Raw genomic sequence first — 22,230 nt, forward strand, 5'->3', positions numbered from 1 at the left:
CTTAATTGTTACAAACCACATAAAAGAAAATATACAGGAGGACTATAATCATTCAAAATACGATAAAAGGTTAAGAAATGGGTCCTCAATGCATGTCTGGGTTAGAAGTGGGTCTTGAGTCTGAAAAGGTTGAAAATCACTGATATAAAACAAATAAAATACGCAAGGGGATGATTGATTTCCCCCTCCATGTGGCTTCTAATTAATTTCTTTTAAAAGATAAGTGATCAAGAACACGGATCACTCACCATGTCTAGTCCATAGCTGTCAACTTTTCCCTTTTCTTGCGAGGAATCCTATTCAGAATAAGGGAATTTCCCTTAAAAGGGGGGGGGGAGTTGACAGCTATGGTCTAGTCTGCTAATATAGCAGGAATACAGTACATCACTCTCTGTACAGTACTTTGTTTTCCGCCATGAAATAACAAAGTTGGCCGCATTTTGTTCCAGCACTAGGTGGCAACATTTACTCATTTTACTGGTCCGAGCAAATGAGCTCTTTCTTCGCTTTTCCTTCCTGTTCAGAAGCTTTCTTTATTTCTTTCCCTTTTCCTTTTCAATCCTCACCTCCTAGCCTGTTTCTTTCTTTCTTTTTTAATCTCTTTTCCACTGAGAAACTTCTTGTTCTAACCAGAATACACCTGGCGTCTCTGGGGGGCGTGGAGGTTAAACAAATCGCGCGCATGAATTGGAAGATAGCTGCCCTATTGCTCCAATTGACAATGACCCAAGCTTGCTCATTCGTACGTTTCCGAATCTCCATAGTAACAAGCCTTGTTGAGAGCTATCTGTGCATTCAGAGGGAAAAAAGGGAGAAAGCAGGTTTATGCAGTTCTCCGGAGGCCGAGCCACTTGAGACTCCAGGTGCTCTCACATATAACAAACTCAATGCCTCCGGAAAACAAATTTATTATGTCCCAGGCTTTCACAGGCTGCAGGCTGCTGCATCAGATGCACGGAGTGTTAGATTCTGATTTGCAGGTACATACAGGGATGCGGGTGGCGCTGTGGGTTAAACCACAGAGCCTAGGGCTTGCTGATCAGAAGGTCAGTGGTTCGAATCCCTGAAACGGGGTGAGCTTCTGTTGCTTGGTCCCTGCTCCTGCCAACCTAGCAATTTGAAAGCACGTCAAGTGCAAGTAGATAAATAGGTACTCTCCGGCAGGAAGGTAAACATCGTTTCAGTGCGCTGCTCTGGTTTCGCCAGAAGCGGCTTAGTCATGCTGGCCACATGACCCAGAAGCTGTACACCAGCTCCCTCGGCCAATAAAGCAAGATGAGCACCGCAACCCCAGAGTCATCCGCGACTGGACCTAAAGGTCAGGGGTCACTTTTTCCTTTTCCTTTACCTACACAAGGTTTGGGGGCTGGGCATGCGTGGAATTTTAAACCGGGGGATCAGGTGGGAATGAAATTCAAAATATTGCAGACAGCGATAAGTAGCTAAATGACCCTGGTGATTCACAAAACAGTTGTCGAGGACACAGCATTCAGGTTCCGAGTTGTTTGGGAACTAAGCTGTTCGAATACCGAGGTCCCACTGTATTGAAAAGTCACGTTCTTCAGTGAGTGCTTGGTCACTCCCCTGCAAAGAACTAAAGTAAGGATGCTCTCTACCTGAAGACTCCCACGTCAGCCGGTATCCGGAGGCACCTCTGACTTGCATCCATCTGGCCTGGATAGTATTGGTTGTTGCATTCTGGAGCACGAAGTTTCCCACGGGCAGCAGCTTTACTGAGGGAGACAAACATTCACAGTACGTTTCCGAGCACAGTTCAAAGTGTTGGTGCTCACCTTGAAAGCTCTAAACGGCCTTGGCCCAGTGTACCTGAAAGAGCATCTCCAACCCATCATTCTGCCCGGACACTGAGGTCCAGCTCCTTCTGGTGGTTCCCTCCCTGCGAGAAATGAGGTTGCAGGGAACCAGGCAGAGGGCCTTCTCGGTAGTGGCGCCTGCCTATGGAACGCCCTCCCATCAGATGTCAAGGAAGTAAACAACTACAGTGGTACCTCGGGTTACAGACACTTCAGGTTATAGACGCTTCAGGTTACAGACTCTGCTAACCTAGAAATAGTACCTCGGGTTAAGAACTTTGCTTCAGGATGAGACAGAAATCGTGGGGCAGCGGCAGTGGGAGGCCCCATTAGCTAAAGTGGTACCTCAGGTTAAGAACAGTTTCAGGTTAAGAAAGGACCTCCAGAATGAATTAAGTTCTTAACCCGAGGTACCACTGTATCTGACTTTTAGAAGACATCTGAAGGCAACCCTGTTTAGGGAGTTTTTTAATGTTTGATGTTTTATTGTGTTTTTAAATTCTGTTGGGAGCTGCCCAGAGTGGCTGGGGAAACCCAGCCAGATGGGTGGGGTATAAATAGTAAAATAATAATAATAATAATAATAATAATAATAATAATAATATATAATAATTTAAGAACTGAATGCCAAAGCCTTAGTACACCATCCTCTAATGTCATCTGTTGCAGAAACAGATGTGGCAGAGCGGAGCCGCTTTTTAACTTTCCGCAAAACCCTCAGCCTGGAACGTTACAGGGAATATCAATGCCACGAAGCTCCCAGAGACCCAGCGTGGTGTAGTGATCAGAGGGCCAGACTAGGGCCTGGGAAAGACCAGGGTTCAAATCCCCACTTGGCCATGAAGCTCACTGGGTGGCCTGGGAAAAAATCTCAACCTAACCTACTCACAGGGTTGTTGTTGTCAATTAAAGGAGGAAGAGGGAATCATGTACTCACCTTAAGATCCTTGGAGGAAAAGTGGGATATAAATGAAACATATGGATAAAATCCGCCCTCTGCAGGAAGCTGCCTTATACCCATCGGGGGCCCCAGCACATCTAGTGGTATGTCTGCACTGACTGGCAGCAACGACTCAGGATTTCAGGCAGGGGTTTCCTCTACCTCTACTGGAAATGTCGGGACTTGAACCTGGCACCTTCTGCATGCAAAACCGATGCTCTACCTGCTGAGCTAAGGATGCCAGGCCCCTGGCAAGTGCCTAAGGATGTTGCCAAGGATGCCAATTCTGGGCAAACGGACCTAGAAATTGCTAGCCCCCTACATGGGGGGTCCCTGTTCCCGAAACGGATCTGAAAAACAACAAAGAAACATTTGGAAGGACTTACAAGTTCTACCAGTCGTTGACACCGCCTGGCTCGACCCTTCTGGGTAGACGGCAGAAATGCTGACCGTATAGTTTGTGTCCTCCTGCAAGTTATCAAGGACATGAGAGGAGGCCATCCCTGGCTAGAATCTTTTCCGAGGTCGACCCAGGCCTGTTTGCTGCGCAGGAGGTAGAAAACAAAGCAAATCGAGTCAATTTCACTCAGGAGCTGGAACGAAATTTTGGGGGAGAACGCAGCAAAAAGGAAAGGAACGGCTCTGCTTATTGTTTGGGAATCCGGAAGGAGCTAAGGGACCCAGGCATCTGAAAATCCGGGAAGCGGAGGCTTAAGGGGAATGAGGTATTTTAAGGTTTAGGAATGAAACAAAAGGGAAATGTCCCAACGAGTTTGCTTCAACTCCTTGGTCATTTGGGGCATCCTTCCTCAATCTTTTCCAGCTTGGCATCATCCTTCCTGTCTCAAATGTGTCCCACACAACTGCAACAGGTAAATACTCTGTACATGCTCAGGGGCACCCTTTTTTACTTCCTGGTACTGTTAATGAAAGGGATGTGGGTGGCACTGTGGGTTAACCATAGAGCCTAGGGCTTGCCGATCAGAAGGTCAGCGGTTCGAATCCCCGCGATGGGTGAGCTCCAATTGCTCGGTCCCTGCTCCTGCCAACCTAGAAGTTTGAAGCACGTCAAAGTGCAAGTAGATAAATAGGTACCACTCTGGCGGGAAGGTAAACGGCGTTTCCGTGCGCTGCTCTGGTTCACCAGAAGTGGCTTATGTCATGCTGGCCACATGACCCGGAAGCTGTATGCCGGCTCCCTCGGCTAGTAAAGCGAGATGCAGCGCCGCAACCCCAGAATCGTCCGCGATTGGACCTAATGGTCAAGGGTGCCTTTACCTTTTTACTGTTAGTGAATTAACTAGACACAGAACATGAAACAACACTTTACATGGGAAAATCTAATATTATGAAATGGGAAACAATAGATTTAATTATAATTAAGAGTGTTATCCCACCTTTTATCTCAACAGATACCAGGCTGGAGGACAAATACACATGAAAATATTGTCTTCACTGCATGCTAGGGTTGGGAAAAAGGAAGCCAGGACAGAGCTGACGGAAGGCTCTCCATGCCACTGAGGCCCCCAAGCTGTGTAACAGCTCCTTCAGAGGAGACAAGCTCCCATCAATGCACCACTTTGGTGAAGCTAAGCAGGAATATTAGGTCTAGCCACTTTCTGGAGGGGGTGCCCTAACTGGTCCCTAGGTAAAGGTAAATGGACCCCTGACCATTAGGTCCAGTAGCGGACCGACTCTGGGGTTTCGGCGCTCATCTCGCTTTATTGGCCGAGGGAGCCGGTGTATAGATTCCGGGTCATGTGGCCAGCATGACTAAGCCACTTCTGGCGAACCAGTGCAGCGAACGGAAACACTGTTTTACCTTCCCGCCGGAGCAGTACCTATTTATCTACTTGCACTTTGTGCTTTTGAACCGCTAGGTTGGCAGGAGCAGGGACCAAGCAACGGGAGCTCACCCCATCACGGGGATTTGAACCGCCAACCTTCTGATCGGCAAGTCCTAGGCTCTGCGGTTTAACCCACAGCGCCACCTACAACCCCTCTTCACGCTGCGTTTGAGTTTTATTCTGGAAATAGGCAAGATAAATAAAGGATGATTTTTATCTATCGCATTCACTGCTGCAGCTGTAAATCCTACCACCCATCCCCCCAACATCGCTGCACATTTTTATACGAAATCCAAAGGTTAATTTGCAAAGGTTTTGAGCAGACTATTAACAAGCCTCCCCTGACTTTTCAAAGGTTGCCAATACCAGAAGAATTACCAACAGCGGACTCAGTGGATCTCACAGGAACATCCACATCTCCTATTTGAAGAGTTTTTAGGTCTTGATTTTGAGAATATATTCCACTGCATTTCTCAGTGAACCTTTGCTGTGTTGGTGGAAGGGGTGTTGGCCTGCTTTTTTCTGCCTGCATTTTATCTGTTTTTTGGGGTTGTGGGCAGGAGTTTTGCACATGTTTGGCGAGGGGCGTTCTGAGCACTGCCAATTTTTCTTCGGTGGGATGGGCGCTTTGCAGGGCTGAGCATCCAGTCTAGACAAATCTTGGATCCAAGCTGAATTGGGCAGATCAGAGCCAATGCAGGATTTGTCCAGAGTGAGTTGAGGTGACCACCCTCTCCCAGAAAAAGCAAAAAAACAAAACAAAACACCCAACACCAAACCCGAATAAGAAGATGAAGAAGAAGAAGAAAGAAGAAGAAGAGAAGAAGAAAGAAAGAAAAGAAGAAGAAGAAGAAGAAGAAGAAGAAGAAGAAGAGAAGAAGAAGAAGAAGAAGCAGAAGAAGAATATTGGCTAGGGCAAAGAGCCTTGGTGAGCAGTGTGCTGCCCCTGGGCACCACGTTGGGGACCCTAAGCACCATGCTATAGACCCAGTGTTTTTCAACCACTGTTCCGCGGCCACACTAGTGTGCCGCGAGATGTTGCCTGGTGTGCCGTGGGAAAATTGAAAATTACTTATATATAGCAATATAGGCACAGAGTTAATTTTTTTTAACATTTTCTAATGGTGGTGGTGCCTCGTGATATTTTTCATGAAACAAGTGTGCCTTTGCCCAAAAAAGGTTGAAAAACACTGCTATAGACCATGAGCTTACAGTGGTACCTTGGTTTTTGGAGGTCTCTGTTGTTGAACATTTCAGTTTTTGAACAGGCCTTGGAAGTTGAAACGGCCATCTGCTGCGGTGTACCTGGTGTTTTTCACAATTTTCTCTATTGAATTGGCAGATCACCCTTTGTGCCTCGGTTTTTGAATGTTTCGGATGTTGGACGGTCTTCCGGAACGGAATGCATTCGAAAAACCGATGCCGGTACCACTGTATTGCTTTCCCTGAATGCATTTTCTCGCAGACAAGCACACAAATCTAGCAGGGGCTCCATTGACTTACTTGGCAGGTAGACCTTGTAGCCTTCCAGTTTTCCCAAAGGAGGAGTCCAAGCCACTTTCAGGCTGAACAGTCCTTCTTCTACGACCCGGAAATGGGTCACTGTAGGTATGGATGCTTCAAAACAAAAGGACATGGGCCGAAGAATGAATCCACAGTGCAACAAACGGATCTCCTGAGCAGCAATATATATGCCTTAAAGGTAAAGGGATCCCTGACCATTAGGTCCAGTCACGGACGACTCAGGGGTTGTGGCCACTCATCTTGCTTTCTGGCCAAGGGAGCCGGGCGTACAGCTTCCGGGTCATGTGGCCAGCATGACTAAGCGCTTCTGGCGAACCAGACCAGCGCACGGGCAGTCGTGTACCTTCCCGCCGGAGTGGTACCTATTATCTACTTGCACTTGACGTGCTTTTGAACTGCTAGGTGGGCAGGAGCAGGAACCGAGCAATGGGAGCTCACCCAGTCGCGGGGATTCAAACCGCCGACCTTCTGATTAGCAAGCCCTAGGACCTGTGGTTTAACCCACAGCGCCACCCGCGTCCCCTTGCATTTATGCTTTGCAGGTATACAAATTATACAACACATATAAAGGGGGATTATGGGTTTGTTTTGTTTTTGTTTCTATTACACATTTTGTATCTTTCTTTTTTTGTATTTTTATGATGTGAACTGCCCTGAGATCTTCGGAGGAAGGGCAGTATACAAATTTAATAAATCAACCAACGAAAACAAACAAGTCCTTATTCACAAAGATCAGTCCAGAGGGCAGAGATCAGGTCAGTTCCCATCAGAATTTTCAAAGGTGGTTTTCCTCAGTCATGCCTCTTTCTGATTAAGCACACCCAGCTAAGTCTCTATGGCACTCTCTCTCAACCCAGCCTGGTTTGGAGTACAACTTCAATTCCCTACCCCTAACAACAACAACAACAACAACAACAACAACAACAACAACAACAACAATATATTAATTATACCCGGCCCTTCTTGCTGGGTTTCCCCAGACACTCTGGGCAGCTCTCAACAGAAGAAGAAGAAGAAGAAGAAGAAGAAGAAGAAGAGAAGAAGAAGAAGAAGAAGAAGAGAAAGCGATAAAACATCAACATTAAAAACTTCCCTAAACAGGGCTGCCTTCAGATGTCTTCCAAAAGTCATGTAGTTGTTTATTTCCTTGACATCTGATGGGAGGGCGTTCACAGGACAGGCGCCACTACCGAGAAGGCCCTCTGGCCTGCTTCCCTGTAACTTGGCTTCTCGCAGTGAGGGAACCACCAGAAGGCCCTCAGAGCTGGACCTCAGTGTCTGGGCTGAACGCTGGGGGTGGAGATGCTCCTTCAGGTAATTGGGCCAAGGCGGTTTAGGGCTTTCAAGATCAGCACCAACACATTGAATTGTGGTCGGAAACGTACTAGGAGCCAATGCAGATCTCTCAGGACCGGTGTTATATGGTCTTGGCGGCCATTCCCAGTCACCAGTCTAGCTGCCGCATTCTGGATTAAGTGTATTTTCCGGGTCACCTTCAAAGGTAGCCCATGTAGAGTGTGGGGCAAATGGGAGCTGTAGTCCCAAGCACACCAGATTGGTGAGGTCTGATTAAAGTTCTCATGGTTGGCAACTCTTATTCTATCACAGTTTTACTGGCCTGTCCACCCTATTAGCATTTGCAAACATGGCACCCCGTGCATGTGTGGAAACAAGACCAACGCTTTCAGAACACAATTCTGTTTTCAAGCTGTCTTCCTCGCCTGCCTTGTCAACACAAGAGAGTGGGAAGAACCCTGTTGTTGTGCTCCCAAAATACAAACTCACTTGTTCTCCCTTTGATTGTCGCTGGCTCCCCCAGAACGTCAGAGTAGACAGCCATGACCGTGAAGAAATATTTGGTGTTTGGTTTCAGATCCGTCACCAGCGCTGAGCTCTTGTTGGCATCCAAAACAACCTGTCGTAGACAAGACCCAAATAAATGAGAGGAAGCATGGAAGAGCATATATATCTCCTGTGGTTCTATGATTCTACCTGCCGCTGATCCTCTGCAGAGACCTGTCCGGCAGCCGAGAGTGAATCCAGGAGGATGCGATAGCTGGTCACTTTCCCGGTTGCGGGCGTCCAACTAAGTCTCAGAGAGCTGTAGCTCTGCTCGCTGATGGTGAGGTCCCGCGGCCCAACAATCTTCTCAACTGCAAGCAGAAGGAAATGGGAGGCCAGTCAGAGCTTCAAGGAACATGGTTGGCAGGTAGGGAATTGGAGGAAGCAAGGATGAGGCACTCTGGCTGTGCTGAAATTGGGGCTGACCCTCAGGATGTCAGGAGCCAGGCTGGAACTGGGAACGTTCAGCTTCTGTGCAGTTTCCTCAGAGCTGCAGCTGTGCACCTTCCCTACTGTGAAACATTCTCAGGTAGCAGACCGGCCACTGGGCCTTCCTGGAACTCAGAAAGTTCAAAACTTCATTGTCAGACTGACCAAGCGAGAGCTTGGAACATTCTGAAGTAGACAGTTGTTTTTGGCACCCGTCTGTCTCAAGAGACAATGGAGTGTGTGCCTCCGGGGGGTGAAGTCAAACCAAGTGAGGTTAGCAGCACCGAAGAGACCACCACCCCAGGGTGCAAGCTTGGGCAATGTGTCTAGAGGTCCAGATGATCAGCCCCACTGATGTTGTCCAAAGGAAAGCACATCAACACGTTTAGCTACAGGAGTTGCCAGAAGGGGGCATACAAGGCACAATCCAACCATCGTAAGGACTCCACTCCGGATTTGTGTAGCATTTGCTCCTGAGCCTTTTCTGTTCCCAAAGATGTGCCACAAGGCGACAGAGGTTTCCTTCTCCTAGACATAGCTGTCAAGTTCTCCCTTTTTAAAAGAGAAATTCCCTTATTCCGAATAGGATTCCTCGTGAGAAAAGGGAAAACTTGACAGCTATGCTCCTAGATAGGCTACCTTCCCAGGTTGATGAGCCCCATCTGCCCCACACGTCCCTCTTGAGAGCCAGTGTGGTGTAGTGGTTAAGAGCGGTAGACTCGTAATCTGGGGAACCGGGTTCGCGTCTCCACTCCTCCACATGCAGCTGCTGGGTGACCTTGGGCTAGTCACACTTCTCTGAAGTCTCTCAGCCCCACTCACCTCACAGAGTGTTTGTTGTGGGGGAGGAAGGGAAAGGAGAATGTTAGCCGCTTTGAGACTCCTTGGGGTAGTGAAAAGCGGGATATCAAATCCAAACTCTTCTTCTTCTTCTTCTTCTTCTTCTTCTTCTTCTTCTTCTTCTTCTTCTTCTCTCTAGCACGTGCAGAAACCGCCTTCTTGTCTGTTGGACCGACTATTGGCCTCCTCCACTCAATCCACCAGAGTCTTTCTTTGCATGCAGGAGAAGTCCCTCAACCGAGGGGACCAGAGGTGAACAAACTCCCCCAGAAGGAGCATGACGTGTCCCCCACCAGAGGTACTACCCCTCCCTTAACACCCCATACACCCCCATGACCTTCCAAGTCCTCCTCATGCCCAATTCCATCTTGCTTGCTTTCCACTGCGTTGGACTCTTCAGTGCTGGGCCGGTTTCAATAAAGGAAAAGGGGGGGTCTTGGACTCACCATTGGCCATTTGCTTGGCAGGTTGTGGGGGCTCCGAGGCCGTGAAGCAAAGCCTCCTGGACACCTTTCGCGAGAGGATGCCGAGTTGGCCAAAGTCTTTGGCGTAGAGCATGTGCTCCTCGATGGGATCGGATGCTATTTTCCTCAGCTCGTTCCTATCTGCGTTTCTAATTCCTAACCAGAGGGAAGAGGGAGGAAGAAAGCAATGCAGGAGGGTAAAGAACTTCTGCAAACACTGTGCATCCTTCAACTCGCTCGAACAGGAGGCAAGTGATGGCGACCAACTTGGAGGACTTTACAAGAGGTTTGGGGAAATTCAGGGAGCATGAAACTATCAGGAGCTAACTAAAACAAAATAAAAAAATAAAAATAAATTTCTTCCAGTAGCACCTTAGAGACCAACTAAGTTTGTTCTTGGTATGAGCTTTCGTGTGGATGCACACTTCTTCAGATACACGGAAATAGAAGTCACCAGACCCTTATAGCTAACTCGTCGCGGTGGCTATGGTATGTTCTGCCTCTGCAGCTGGAGATTATAATGCTGGGAACTACAGGGTGGGGAGAAGACTCAGATCCTGCTCGCTGGCTTCCCAAAAGCATCTGGTTGGCTCCTGTGAGAACAGGATGCTGGACCAGATGGGCCTGATCCAGTTGGCTCGTCTTAAGGTCTCAATGGCTCCCACAATGTTCCAAGGGATAAACAGAACAGGGCATGTGTGGCCCTCTGAATGTTCTTGGGCAACAAGTCCCATCACACCCAACCAATACGGCTAAAGCTCAGGGGTGATGGGAGCAACATCTCAAGAGGCCCATCTGTCCCATTGCTGGGATAAAATAAATGAGCTGGGTCACATCTGCCCGTGACAGCGGACTCTGGGCTATCATAAGATGGGAAGAAGGTTCAGCTTCTGCCCAGGGATGTCCTCAAATGAAACCCATCTCTTATGGCTCCCCTCCCAGCCTTCAGTAAGATGTAGTAGTTACAGTGGTAGGCTAGGATCTGGGAGACCAGGGTTCAAATCCCCACTCAGCCATGAAGCTGGCTGGGTGACCTTGGGCCAGTCCCGCCGCCTCTCAGCTGAACCTGCCTCACAGGGTTGTTGTGAGGATAAATTGGGGAGGGGGAGAAAACCATTTACGCCACCTTGAAACCTTGTAGGAAAAGGTGGATAGAAATGAAATAATAAACTATAAAGAAAAATAATAATAAAGATGGCCCGGCCCCATTGCCAAAAGCAGGCATAGGCAAACTCGGCCCTCCAGATGTTTTGAGACTACAACTCCCATCGTCCCTAGCTAACAGGACCAGAGGTCAGGCATGATGGGAGTTGTAGTCTCAAAACAACTAGAGGGCTGAGTTTGCCCATGCCTGCCCAAAAGTTAACAACAACAATTTATAACCCACATTTCAACCCAAATGTTATGCTGCTGCAGTTTTCTTGTTTGTTTTTAAGTAAGTTAGTAGTTGTTATAAATCTATTTTAGTAGGTGGCAGCGACTATTTGTTTGTTTGTTTATTGCACTGACATCCCACCTTCTTTTCCCTCCCAGGAGCTCAAAGCGGCCCCTTCCCACATCGTTCTTTCCCCTCCCACAATGAGCGTTCCCCACATCAAGCGGGGTGCGCATGTTGCGAGTTTGCGAGGAGGTCCGTTGAATCACGGTGGCAGCTCCTGGCAGTTGGTCTGGCTTCACCTTCCTAGGTTGGGATACCTGTGGACTCCACCTACACTAGCAGCCGCCCAATCCTGGCTGGGGAGGTGTTGCCAGGGGGATTGGCCAGGTAGAGGGAGGGATTATGCAGTACACACAATAGAACTTGAGTCATACCTGGGAAGCAGCCGTTGGATTCAGAGCTTCCCCACCCTCCACTCCCTCAATTGATGCTTACTTTGCAGGTTTAACCACCCCTTTTTCCACAGCCACACAGCCACGCAGGCGCTGCTATGACAAGGTCGCTGTTGAAGGGCCGGAAAGGAATTTCCCTGCATTGGCAAATTTCGCCTTTCCCGTAGCAATTCGTTTGGCGGTTGCAGGCCTTGGGCGGAATCCTTTAGTCATTTACAGGATTGGGGGGGGGGCGTGGGGCGGTGACCCCTGCCCCCATTGCGGCAGCGATAACAGGGTTCCCATTAAAGGGGTCCCAGGGGGAGGCATTGACCAAAGCCCAGGGTCGTCACTGCCCTCCCCTTCCAGCGGCAGCGAACATAGGGGGGTGGGCTATCTGCTTGAACATATGTTCTCCAGACTAGCCCACTTCCCAATCATGCTGGATAACCCTGAAGGTACCCAGAACCCCGGCTGGGGGGCTGGGAAGGATAAACGCCCCATCCGAGGTCCAATGCTCTGACCATATACACCACGCCAGCTGCTGAGCACTGATGTGACGGACCCCATGTTTTTTATTTCCAGCCGTACATACCCACAGCAAACACGGTTACCCCCCTGTTCTTAAGGGTCTCTGCTGGCTCGTCGACAGGATCAGAAGATTTCCCGCCTGTGATTAAAACGACCACCTGCGATGACAAAAAAATAGAAATATATAGCAATAACGTGGAAAAGGGAAGGTGAACAGGTTTCTCCCTATGCTAGAGTCCCTGAGTATCAGCCCATTGAGCCGGTTCAGCCCTTATTGGGTTGTTTTTGAGCTCTTCTCCTTCCTTTTGGTTCTTAAAGAATGTCTGTTTACTTCTGTAAACTTTGGGGTCCTTGCAAACCTGCTCTTCCTTTCCTCTTGTGCGTAGGTGCTGCTGTTTCAGCTACGTGAAGGCTCACCCACAAGCCGATAATGGGTTTAATATCAGTAATATTGGTACATCTTCTTATCGTGAAAAGTTAAAGTGCGGCTTAAATTCGCGACCTCACCAAAAAATGGCTTTGCAGCAACGAAAACCATCCCAATGAAAAAGAAATGCAAGAAAGCAAAGTGGCTGACCAATGAGGCCTTACAAATAGCGGGGGAGAGAAGACAAGCAAAATGCGAAGGAGATCGTGAAAGATACAGGAAATTGAATGCAGATTTCCAAAGAATAGCAAGGAGAGACAAGAGGGCCTTTCTAAACGAGCAATGCAAAGAAATAGAAGAAAATAACAGAATGGGAAAAACCAGAGATTTATTCAAGAAAATTGGAGATATGAAAGGAACATTTCGTACAAAGATTACCACAATTAAGGACAAAAGTGGAAAGGACCTAACAGAAGCAGAAGACATCAAGAAGAGGTGGCAAGAATACACAGAGGAATTATACCAGAAAGATATGGAGGTCTCATACACCCCAGGTAGTGTGGTTGCTGACCTTGAGCCAGACATCCTGGAGAGTGAAGTCAAATGGGCCTTAGAAAGCCTTGCTAACAACAAGGCCAGTGGAAGTGATGATATTCCAGCTGAACTATTTAAAATTTTAAAAGAGGATGCTGTTAAGGTGCTGCACTCAATATGCCAGCAAGTTTGGAAAACTCAGTAGTGGCCAAAGGATTGGAGAAGATCAGTCTACACCCCAATCCCAAAGAAGGGCAGTGCCAAAGAATGCTCCAACTACCGCACAATTGCACTCATTTCACACGCTAGCAAGGTTATGCTTAAAATTCTACAAGGCAGGCTTAAGCAGTATGTGGACCGGGAACTCCTAGAAGTGCAAGCTGGATTTCGAAGGGGCAGAGGAACCAGAGACCAAATTGCAAACATGCGCTGGATTATGGAGAAAGCCAGAGAGTTCCAGAAAAACATCTACTTCTGCTTCATTGATTATGCAAAAGCATTTGACTGTGTCGACCACAGCAAACTATGGCAAGTTCTTAAAGAAATGGGAGTGCCGGATCACCTCATTTGCCTCCTGAGAAATCTCTATGTGGGACAAGAAGCTACAGTTAGAACTGGATATGGAACAACTGATTGGTTCAAAATTGGGAAAGGAGTACGACAAGGCTGTATATTGTCTCCCTGCTTATTTAACTTATATGCAGAATTCATCATGCGAAAGGCTGGACTGGATGAATCCCCAACCGGAATTAAGATTGCCGGAAAAAATATCAACAATCTCAGATATGCTGATGATACTACCTTGATGGCAGAAAGTGAGGAAGAATTAAAGAACCTTTTAATGAGGGTGAAAGAGGAGAGCGCAAAATATGGTCTGAAGCTCAACATCAAAAAAACTAAGATCATGGCCACTGGTCCCATCACCTCCTGGCAAATAGAAGGGGAAGAAATGGAGGCAGTGAGAGATTTTACTTTCTTGGGATCCATGATCACTGCAGATGGTGACAGCAGTCACGAAATTAGAAGACGCCTGCTTCTTGGGAGAAAAGCAATGACAAACCTAGACAGCATCTTAAAAAGCAAAGACATCACCTTGCCGACAAAGGTCCGTATAAGCTATGGTTTTCCCAGTAGTAATGTACGCAAGTGAGAGCTGGACCATAAAGAAGGCTGATCGCCGTAGAATTGATGCTTTTGAATTATGGTGCTGGAGGAGACTCTTGAGAGTCCCATGGACTGCAAGAAGATCAAACCTATCCATTCTCAAATAAATCAGCCCTGAGTACTCACTAGAAGGACAGATCCTGAAGTTGAGGCTCCAGTACTTTGGCCACCTCATGAGAAGAGAAGAATCCCTAGAAAAGACCCTGATGCTGGGAAAGATGGAGGGCACAAGGAGAAGGGGACGACAGAGGATGAGATGGTTGGACAGTGTTCTTGAAGCTACTAACATGAGTTTGGCCAAACTGCGAGAGGCAGTGAAGGATAGACGTGCCTGGCGTGCTCTGGTCCATGGGGTCACGAAGAGTCGGACACGACTGAACGACTGAACAACAACAACAACAACATGATATCGCTGCTGAAACAGAAATCACATACTACAAAAGAGGATTGGTTAATTAAATGAACAGAGTTTAGAGAATTGGCAAAAATTAACTGCGGTAATAAGATATCAAACACACCAGAAATTAAGGGCACAATGGTTATGGTTCGAAGAATATATGAACAAACACTGCTCTAAAGATAACATGCTGATATGTTTAGACTAAGCTTGTAAGGTGACTTGATGTTATACTATACAGTAATAGTGCTATAAAAGAAATCATTACAGTAATAAATGATATGCAATGTAAAGAACTTAAATGACTCAAAGATGATGAGTGCTGCTGGAGGCGAGTCAAATGGGTGTGCTACTTCATCCTTTTTTCTTTCTTACCTTTCCCTTTACTCTCTTTGGTTTTTGGGGTTAAGTGTGTGTACTTTACTGTTTGTTTGTTTGGGGGTTGCGTAACTCAACTCATCATACCCTCCAATATTTCTCGGATGAAAATAGGTACACCCTACCATACTGCCCAATATTTCTCGGATCAAAATAGGGACATCCTGGGGAAAAGCGGAATGTTGTGGGATCAAATAAAATATCCAGGACTGTCCCTGGAATATAGGAATACTTGGGCGGTCCAGAAGCTGCAGGATTGGAGAGCGAAGAACAGGTGCAAGAACAGAAGAGAGAGGTCAGGCCAGTGTAGAGTCAAAGGCTTCCACACCTCCTACTCCATGTCTCCCAGGACCAGAAGAGGGATGAAGAGGGAGGAGCAGAAGCAAATTACATAAAGGCATAGTCTTCACCTGCTTGCGTGCAGTTCAGGTGGGGAGTGGGGAAAGATACATAAGCTGAGGTCGGGTTCTGTTGTTGCAACTGTCTCACCTAGGGCTCACCTAGGAGTAGCTGAAGGACGCAGGACTGGCTGACATGCCTTTTCCAGGCTTGTAAGTGTACTTTTGACAATAAAGAGTTTATTCCCCACTCTGGACATGCCTTGCCTGGCAGTGCCGTAACATGACGGAATTCCAAAAGCACCTTGCCAAGGTGAGGAGTGGGGTTTGTGAGGGGCGTGGCCTAGTAGGGGGTGTGGCCCAAGGAGAGTCCAGAGAGCCACACTGCAAGGACTGGAGGGCCACCTATACCTGCCTCTGGTATATTAGGTAAGGATGAAAAATTGGCAGGCTTCGGGTTCATGGAAGATGTTGTTTCTTTAGCAGACAGCAAGTGGAGCAATTAGTCTGCATATTCTGGTTAGAGCAACCCATTTCAACACCTGCCAGGTAAGAGCCTGCAGCATCACTCACCTTTGCAGCATCTTCTCTCAGTGTCCCCGCACTGACCATTGTGTCCGCTAGGAAGGAGAGAGCATTCCCTGTCTTGGCATTGCCCCCTCTGTAGAGCAGGTCTCGGACAGCCACCAGCACCTCCTCAATGGTGATGTAGTCCGTCAGATCGATACTTACTCTGGCGGCAGGAAGGCAGTCCCCGGATAAAACAAAGGGAAACAGAGTTATTTACAGACAGAGAAATCAAATATTGGTTATTTCAATTGTGGCTTTTAAAATTAATTAACGGAGTCCTTTAACTCGTTGCCTGTAGCTAAACGGATGCGTTGTGAAACCTCAGCAATGGTGCCGTTTTGAGGAACCGCAAGAAAGGCAGTAGGTTTTGTTGCAAAAGGGCACTACCATTTAATTCATTGCCATTTGTTTGTTTGTTTAATATGTATTCCACCCCCACCCCCAAATCTGCAGATCTCAGGGCAGTTCACAACATAAAAATACAATATAAAAGCACATAATACATAATGAAAACAAGAACAAACAACAACCAATAACCCCCATCTCCCATAAGCACATTGAAAAGGGGTTTAAGGTGTTAATCAGCCCAAGGCCTGGTTGAAGAGGAATGCTTTTGCCTGGTGCCTAAAGGTGTATAATGAAGGCGCCAGACAAACCTCCCTGGGCAGAGCATTTCACAGACCGGGAGCCACTGCAGAGAAGGCCCCGTTCTCGTGTTGCCACCCTCCGGACCTCTCATGGAGGGGGCACACAAAGAAGGGCCTCAGAAGATGATCGCAGGGTCCGGGTAGGTTCATATGTGGAGGGGTGGTCCTTGAGGTATTGCGGTCCTGAGGTGTTTAAGGTTTTATGGATCAAAACCAGCACTTTGAATTGGGCCCAGCCAGTGAACTCAGCCCAGGATTGGTGTAATGTGCTCAAACCGTCTTGCCCCGGTGAGCAACCTGGTCACCAAAATCTGCTCCAACTGAAGTTTCCAATCCGTCTTCAGAGGCAGCCCTACATACAACACGTTGCTGTAATCTAACCTAGAGTTTAACAGAGCATGGACTACGGAAATTAGGCTATCCCTGTCCAGATAGGGGTGCAGCTGGCCCACCAGCCGAAACTGATGGAAGGCACTCTATGCCACCGAGGCCACTTGAGCCTCAAGACACAGCAAAGGACCCAGAAGTACCCCCAGACTGCATTCCATCTCCTGCCTACTTTATTGAGCCCCAAACATACTAAATCCCACATCGCCCTTGGGCTTGTGAATCATCGCTTTTTTGCTGAGAAGCTGGAATCTTTGTGAACATTCCGTAACACCCCAACCACTGAGCAAATAGTTAGAGGAGCCCCCTTTTTACATACTGAAGCGAGACCTCCTAAAATACGTGTAAGGTCCGTGTGGTGGTTGCTCACGAGTAACGAGGCAAGAGTCCAGCCTGTCTTTTAACAGGTTTATTGTGCATGCTATGTACAGTGCAGAGCTACGATTCCATGTCTGTATCAATCACTCGCAGAATCTGGGAGTGGCCCCTTCCGGTTGCGACCCCAACATAAGAATCTCGGCACCCCCAGTCTTCACCTCCCCTCTTTGCATTTCACCCCTCTGCATGGTTTGGGCGACAGAAATGGCGTGCCTCCCTCCTCGCCTGCTGGGCGAGGGGAGTGCAGGGTCTCTCCAGCGTCCCCAGAGCCCCTACATACTGGTTTCCTGCCCTTCCCCACTAGAGACATCTCTGTTTCCCCCGCTGGAGGAGGTGCTGTTCTTTCAAGTGGGGCCGGGGCTCCCTGTAGCCTCCCGAGAGCCCTTCCACCACTTTGTGCTGAACCGGGGACAGTTCCCTGACAAAACGGATAGAAAAAAAATCATAGGAGCAAGGGAGCCCAGAAGCGGGAAAGTGATGCACACCTTGGCTTGTCCCCATAGAGCACCACACTCAGACGGACACCTGCCTTTCCCACCACCACGTTTTCAAACGTCCGTATGATGGTGTAAACAAATTCTTTGATCAGCTGGAAGTTGCTTTCCCCGATGCTCCATGATTCGTCCACGAGGAACAAAATGTCCGCAGTCTCCGCTGTACTGCAGACTGCAGCGAGAGAAAGACAAAGCAGATGAGAGGTCATTGCTGCACAAAAGAACCTCTGGATATCCATTGTTTGGGGGTATATTTTTTAAATTTGATTTTAAACAGTATAAACATACAACAACAAAAAACAATTCAAGATCCAAATATTGAGATTACCCTGAATGTCTTGACTCCCCCAGCCCCAGCCCTTCCTAACGGTATTATTATTTACAACTGCATATCAATACTTATCCAATTTTTTTTATCCTTCTAAATTATCCACACTTTACAAGTGTGGTTAAAATCCTGCTAATGTTTAACCTGATTACAGTGGTCTCATAAATAAATTATTTAAAAAATCCTTATTAAAGTTCTTGTCTTCTTGATTTCCGAGCTCCCCTGTTAATTTTGCCATTTTGGCATAGTCCATCAACTTGGTTTGCCATTCTTCTCTGCTTGGGGCAGATTCTTCCTTCCATCTCTGGGCTAGCAGCATCAGTGCTGCTGTTGACGCATACATAAACAATCTTTTCTGTTCCTTTGGTATCTCAGTACCTATAATCCCTAGTAGAACCTCTGGATATCCTGGCCACACCAGGGGCGTCTTACCCATAGAGGCTAGTAGCGAGGGGCACCAGCGCACCACGTTCTAGAGGGCACCAAGGAAGAGGCGGAGGCTGGACACGGCACCTCCTGGCATCAGATTGCCGCCCTCACCTGCCTCCGCCATGCCACACCGAAGTAACGCACATCCGGAGCCTCCATCTGCCATGGGCACCGCAGCACGAAGTGGCCAGCTGAGCCGGGAGGCGCCGAGTCCAGCCTCCGCCTCTTCCCCACTGGAGGAGCTGACTTCCAGCCGCGCCGGCAGTGCCACCCTCCCTAAAAAACTCTGAGAAAGGGAGGGGGCGCCGGCCTGCCCTCCCTCCCTTCGAGCTCAAGAATCTAACCAATTTGAGTGATTGCTGCTACAGAACTGGTTACAATGTATTCAAAATTGACACAGGAGACTGGCAAACTTTTCTTTTGGGAAGTCAACTAGAGGAAAATATCTCCTTTTAAAGTTGCGGTATTTGCGCTCCAGTTCAGGAAAATGGCGATGAACAAAGAGGGGAGTAGTAATTTGACACCCGCTTCCTCCCCCTCTGCCAGTATGCTGGGCTTCGTCCTTGAACTGGCACTGAACTCTGGATTAACGGACGAACAGAGACTTACTGCCTTGAAGGTGGAACTGCTTTATAGAAAAGTCAAAGCCTTGTGTGGGGGTCTGAAATGGAACCAATTGCCCACAGAGGAGGCATACAAAACTTTTGACACTTTGGAAGAAAGCCTTGCCAAAGAGCTGAGAGGATGGATGCAAAGATGGAGTGAAATGAATGAGCTACTTCGGAGAAGAAATTCGCCTTTTGGGGGTGGCAGCCCCAAGGCGACGTTAAGATTTCGTATATCCAGTCCCCGAGGTGTGAGCTCGGGGGCCAGGGACAGAGAATTAAGGTATCTACAAGAAGAAAAGGAATGTTACAAAGAACCGAAGAAGCTGAGAGATGATGTGAGGAACACCTCTGAACTCGCGGCAAGGAGAGGTTTGGACTGTGCCTGGATCTGTGGACACTTGGAGAGGGAAGAGATATGGAAGTTCAGTGCTGATGCCATCAGGAGAAGAATAATGGACAGAGGGGGTGTGGGGTGAAGTATGAAGTAAAACTTTAAGCAGCCTGATATGGTAAATTGAAATCGGAGGGTGAATACTGTCAACAATACTTTGTTATATTTTTTATTTGAATATGAAAGGAGATATTTCAAGTTTTTACGTTACTAGCAGCAACCTTAAGGATAGAAGAGATAGATTAGATGCGAATGATTTACGAAGATCTATGAGGTGGAGTGTGAGCAAAGTGAATTTAAGTGGATTAAGTTCATGGATTTAGAAGATTAAATGGTGAGGTATTATTATGATGATGCATTTTTAGTAAATGTTTAAGATATAATTGAATGTAGTTATATAATTGAAGCTAAGGTTTTTTTTTTTTTTTTTTTTGTAGGAGAAATGGTTATAAAATAGATTAAGGATACAAACTCGAAGGTGAAAAGGCAGGGGAAGTCAAAAGTCAAGACATGGAACTAGAAATTTTTTTTTTTCTCTAGAAAGATGCAATAAGAAAGCTTGACATTGTTTGTATTTGTTTATTTGTTTTGCATTTGTTTAATTGTAGGTGTGGGTGTGGGTATATGTTTGTTATAGAAAAATGCCAATAAATTCTTATAAAAAAAAAAGAAAGGGAGGGGGCGCCGGAGGGAGCTTTGCACCACGGCGCCGGATATGCTTAAGCTTTGCACCACGGCGCCGGATATGCTTAAGTACAATACATTTAAAGCGCTTTTGTGCCATTTTTAACATCATGGCTTCCTTCCTCTAGGAATCCTGTGCACTGTAGTTTGTCAAGGGTGTTGAGAGTTTATAGGAGGGGTTGAAACCCATGACAAGTATACGAGTGCTTTGTCGTCGCAAAATAAGAATGGATAAACATGAAGAAATCTGGAATGAATATTTAAGTGATAAGTGGTGGGAGGTAGAGGGAGGCGAGAGAGGTGGGGAAACAGTGTTGTAAAAAAAAAAGGTGTAGTCATAGGTAGATCAGTGCATTTAAATTTGAATTGTCAAACTGTGTTATTATTGTTGTTATGGTTTTTATTGTTTGTGTTTTTTGTGGTTGGTGCTTATATCAAAAAAATGATTTAAAATGTATATATATATATATATATATATATATATATATATATATATATAAAAGAGTGCTTTGAATGTAGGCTGCAAGTGTGACCTCAGGTTGTGAGATAAGCAAATAAAGAAAATGTGAAAAGGAGGGAATGTGGACCTCCATCTGAAAAGGATCCCTCGCCCCTCAACTAAATGTGGGAGCCCATTAAAAAAAACTGGGTCAGTTTCCACAAGCCTTGACTCTTAAAAAAAACCAACCAGAGTGAGATTGGAAAGGAGCAAAATTACACACACACACACACACACACACACACACACATTCCCCAGTGGAGCTGATTTCACCTGGATTCTGTCCACGAAAGATCATTCATCCAGACAGTGAAATCCAATTAAAATAGATTAAGCGCTTTAAGAGCTGGAAAATGCTTTGTCATTGCTTTAAATGGCGTTTCCGTGATCTGTAGCTGCAGGGCAAATGTGGCTCTATTAAATGGCTGGGAGGCCTGGATACCTGCCTGCCCGGTTGCCTTGCCTAAGAGCAAAGCCAGAGACTGCTGCCACACCTTCCCCCTCTCCCGCCGCCCCTGGCCCATCCCGCTGCTGCCTTCTTACCTCGTCGCTGACTCCTCCGACCAGCCCGCAGCTCCACCAGCAGCCAAGCGCCTCCGGGACAGGCGCCAAGGAGGGAAACTGCTGCGGTCTGTTGCCGCACCTGCGCTGTGCGAGAGGCACGACCAGCACAGCAGCAGCACCTGCCTCGGCCTCCGGAAGGTGGGCCACTGGTCAGGTAAAGAGAAGTGGGCGGGCGCAGGCTGGCCAGCGGCGCCCCCTTCATTTTGGCGCCCTAGGCAGCTGCCTAGTTCGCCTAAATGGACGCGCCGGCCCTGGCCTTGGCAGCTGTCACCTGTCCCATACATGTTCTGCTCACGGTGACTGTTAGGCATGTGAGGGGCTGCCTTATACCAAGTCAGGAATTGGTCCATCTAACTCAGTGTTGTCGACACTGACCGGCAGTGGTTCTCCGGGGATTCAGGCAGAGGTCACCCCCAGCCCAACCTGGAGATGCCGGGAATTGAACCTGGGACCTTGTGCATGCAAAGCAGGTGCTGTGTCTCCTGAGCTACGGCCCCCTCTCCAAAGAGGAACATTAAAAAGTTGCCTTATACTGACTCAGGCCATTGATCCATCTCACGCATTGATCCATCTCACTGATTGACAGCGGCCCTCTGGGATTTCAGGCAGTTTTCGGGGGGGGAAACCCCCACCCTTAGCTCTACTTGAAGATCATAGAATCATAGAGCTGTAGAGTTGGAAGGGACCCCAAGGGTCATCTAGTCCAACCCCCTGCAATGCAGGGATCACAACTGCCTGAAAAAGGAACCCCACACTCATCCGTGTGGACCCCCAACCCATTCTCTATTTTGTTCCGCGCCACAAGGAATCGCATCATGTGTTTTAAAGCCCCTGTAGGCCAGCCCCCTCCTGCAACAAAAATGCCAACTCGAGACAGCTATATTAATCACGAGGGGGGAATATGATTTTATTTGAGAATTTCCTCACGCCTCTTAGATTACCCGGTTTCATAAATCAAAAGGTTGGCAGGGACACTCGCAGGCGCTGATTTATGGCGCCCTTCCCGGCTCTGAATTAAACAGCATTATAGTCA

General features: G+C 47.5%; 2 protein-coding genes across 2 annotated transcripts in view; both read right to left on the reverse strand.

The window, feature by feature from the left end:
- Nucleotides 1–2,835, reverse strand: part of LOC117054087 (collagen alpha-1(VII) chain-like) — a 65,118-nt gene extending 62,283 nt beyond the window's left edge. Inside the window, 2 exon segments of the mRNA XM_033162545.1 lie at nucleotides 1,617–1,733; nucleotides 2,832–2,835. Coding sequence (XP_033018436.1) covers nucleotides 1,617–1,733; nucleotides 2,832–2,835 — 121 coding nt within the window.
- A 281-nt stretch (nucleotides 2,836–3,116) lies between these two features.
- LOC117054088 (collagen alpha-1(XIV) chain-like) lies at nucleotides 3,117–21,399 on the reverse strand. Its single transcript, XM_033162546.1, has 9 exons — nucleotides 21,177–21,399; nucleotides 17,686–17,866; nucleotides 15,792–15,951; nucleotides 12,105–12,198; nucleotides 9,683–9,856; nucleotides 8,118–8,278; nucleotides 7,911–8,040; nucleotides 6,105–6,218; nucleotides 3,117–3,297 (listed from the first exon to the last, which is right to left on the reverse strand). The coding sequence occupies exons 1-9, from the start codon at nucleotides 21,397–21,399 to the stop codon at nucleotides 3,233–3,235; spliced, it is 1,302 nt and encodes a 433-aa protein (XP_033018437.1). The 3' UTR covers nucleotides 3,117–3,232.
- Nucleotides 21,400–22,230: the final 831 nt, after the last annotated feature.

Source organism: Lacerta agilis, chromosome 10 (genome assembly GCF_009819535.1).
Source record: "Lacerta agilis isolate rLacAgi1 chromosome 10, rLacAgi1.pri, whole genome shotgun sequence".
NCBI classification, from domain to species: domain Eukaryota; kingdom Metazoa; phylum Chordata; class Lepidosauria; order Squamata; family Lacertidae; genus Lacerta; species Lacerta agilis.

Excerpts from the sequence above, each read along its gene's own strand:
- LOC117054088 (XM_033162546.1), bottom strand. The coding sequence starts at position 21,399 with ATGAAGGGGGCGCCGCTGGCCAGCCTGCGCCCGCCCACTTCTCTTTAC. Across the intron at positions 15,952-17,685 it reads CTCTATGGGGACAAGCCAAG|AGTAAGTATCGATCTGACGG; the intron begins GTGTGCATCACT and ends TCCTGCCGCCAG. Across the intron at positions 9,857-12,104 it reads GGTAACCGTGTTTGCTGTGG|GAATTAGAAACGCAGATAGG; the intron begins GTATGTACGGCT and ends CCCTCTGGTTAG.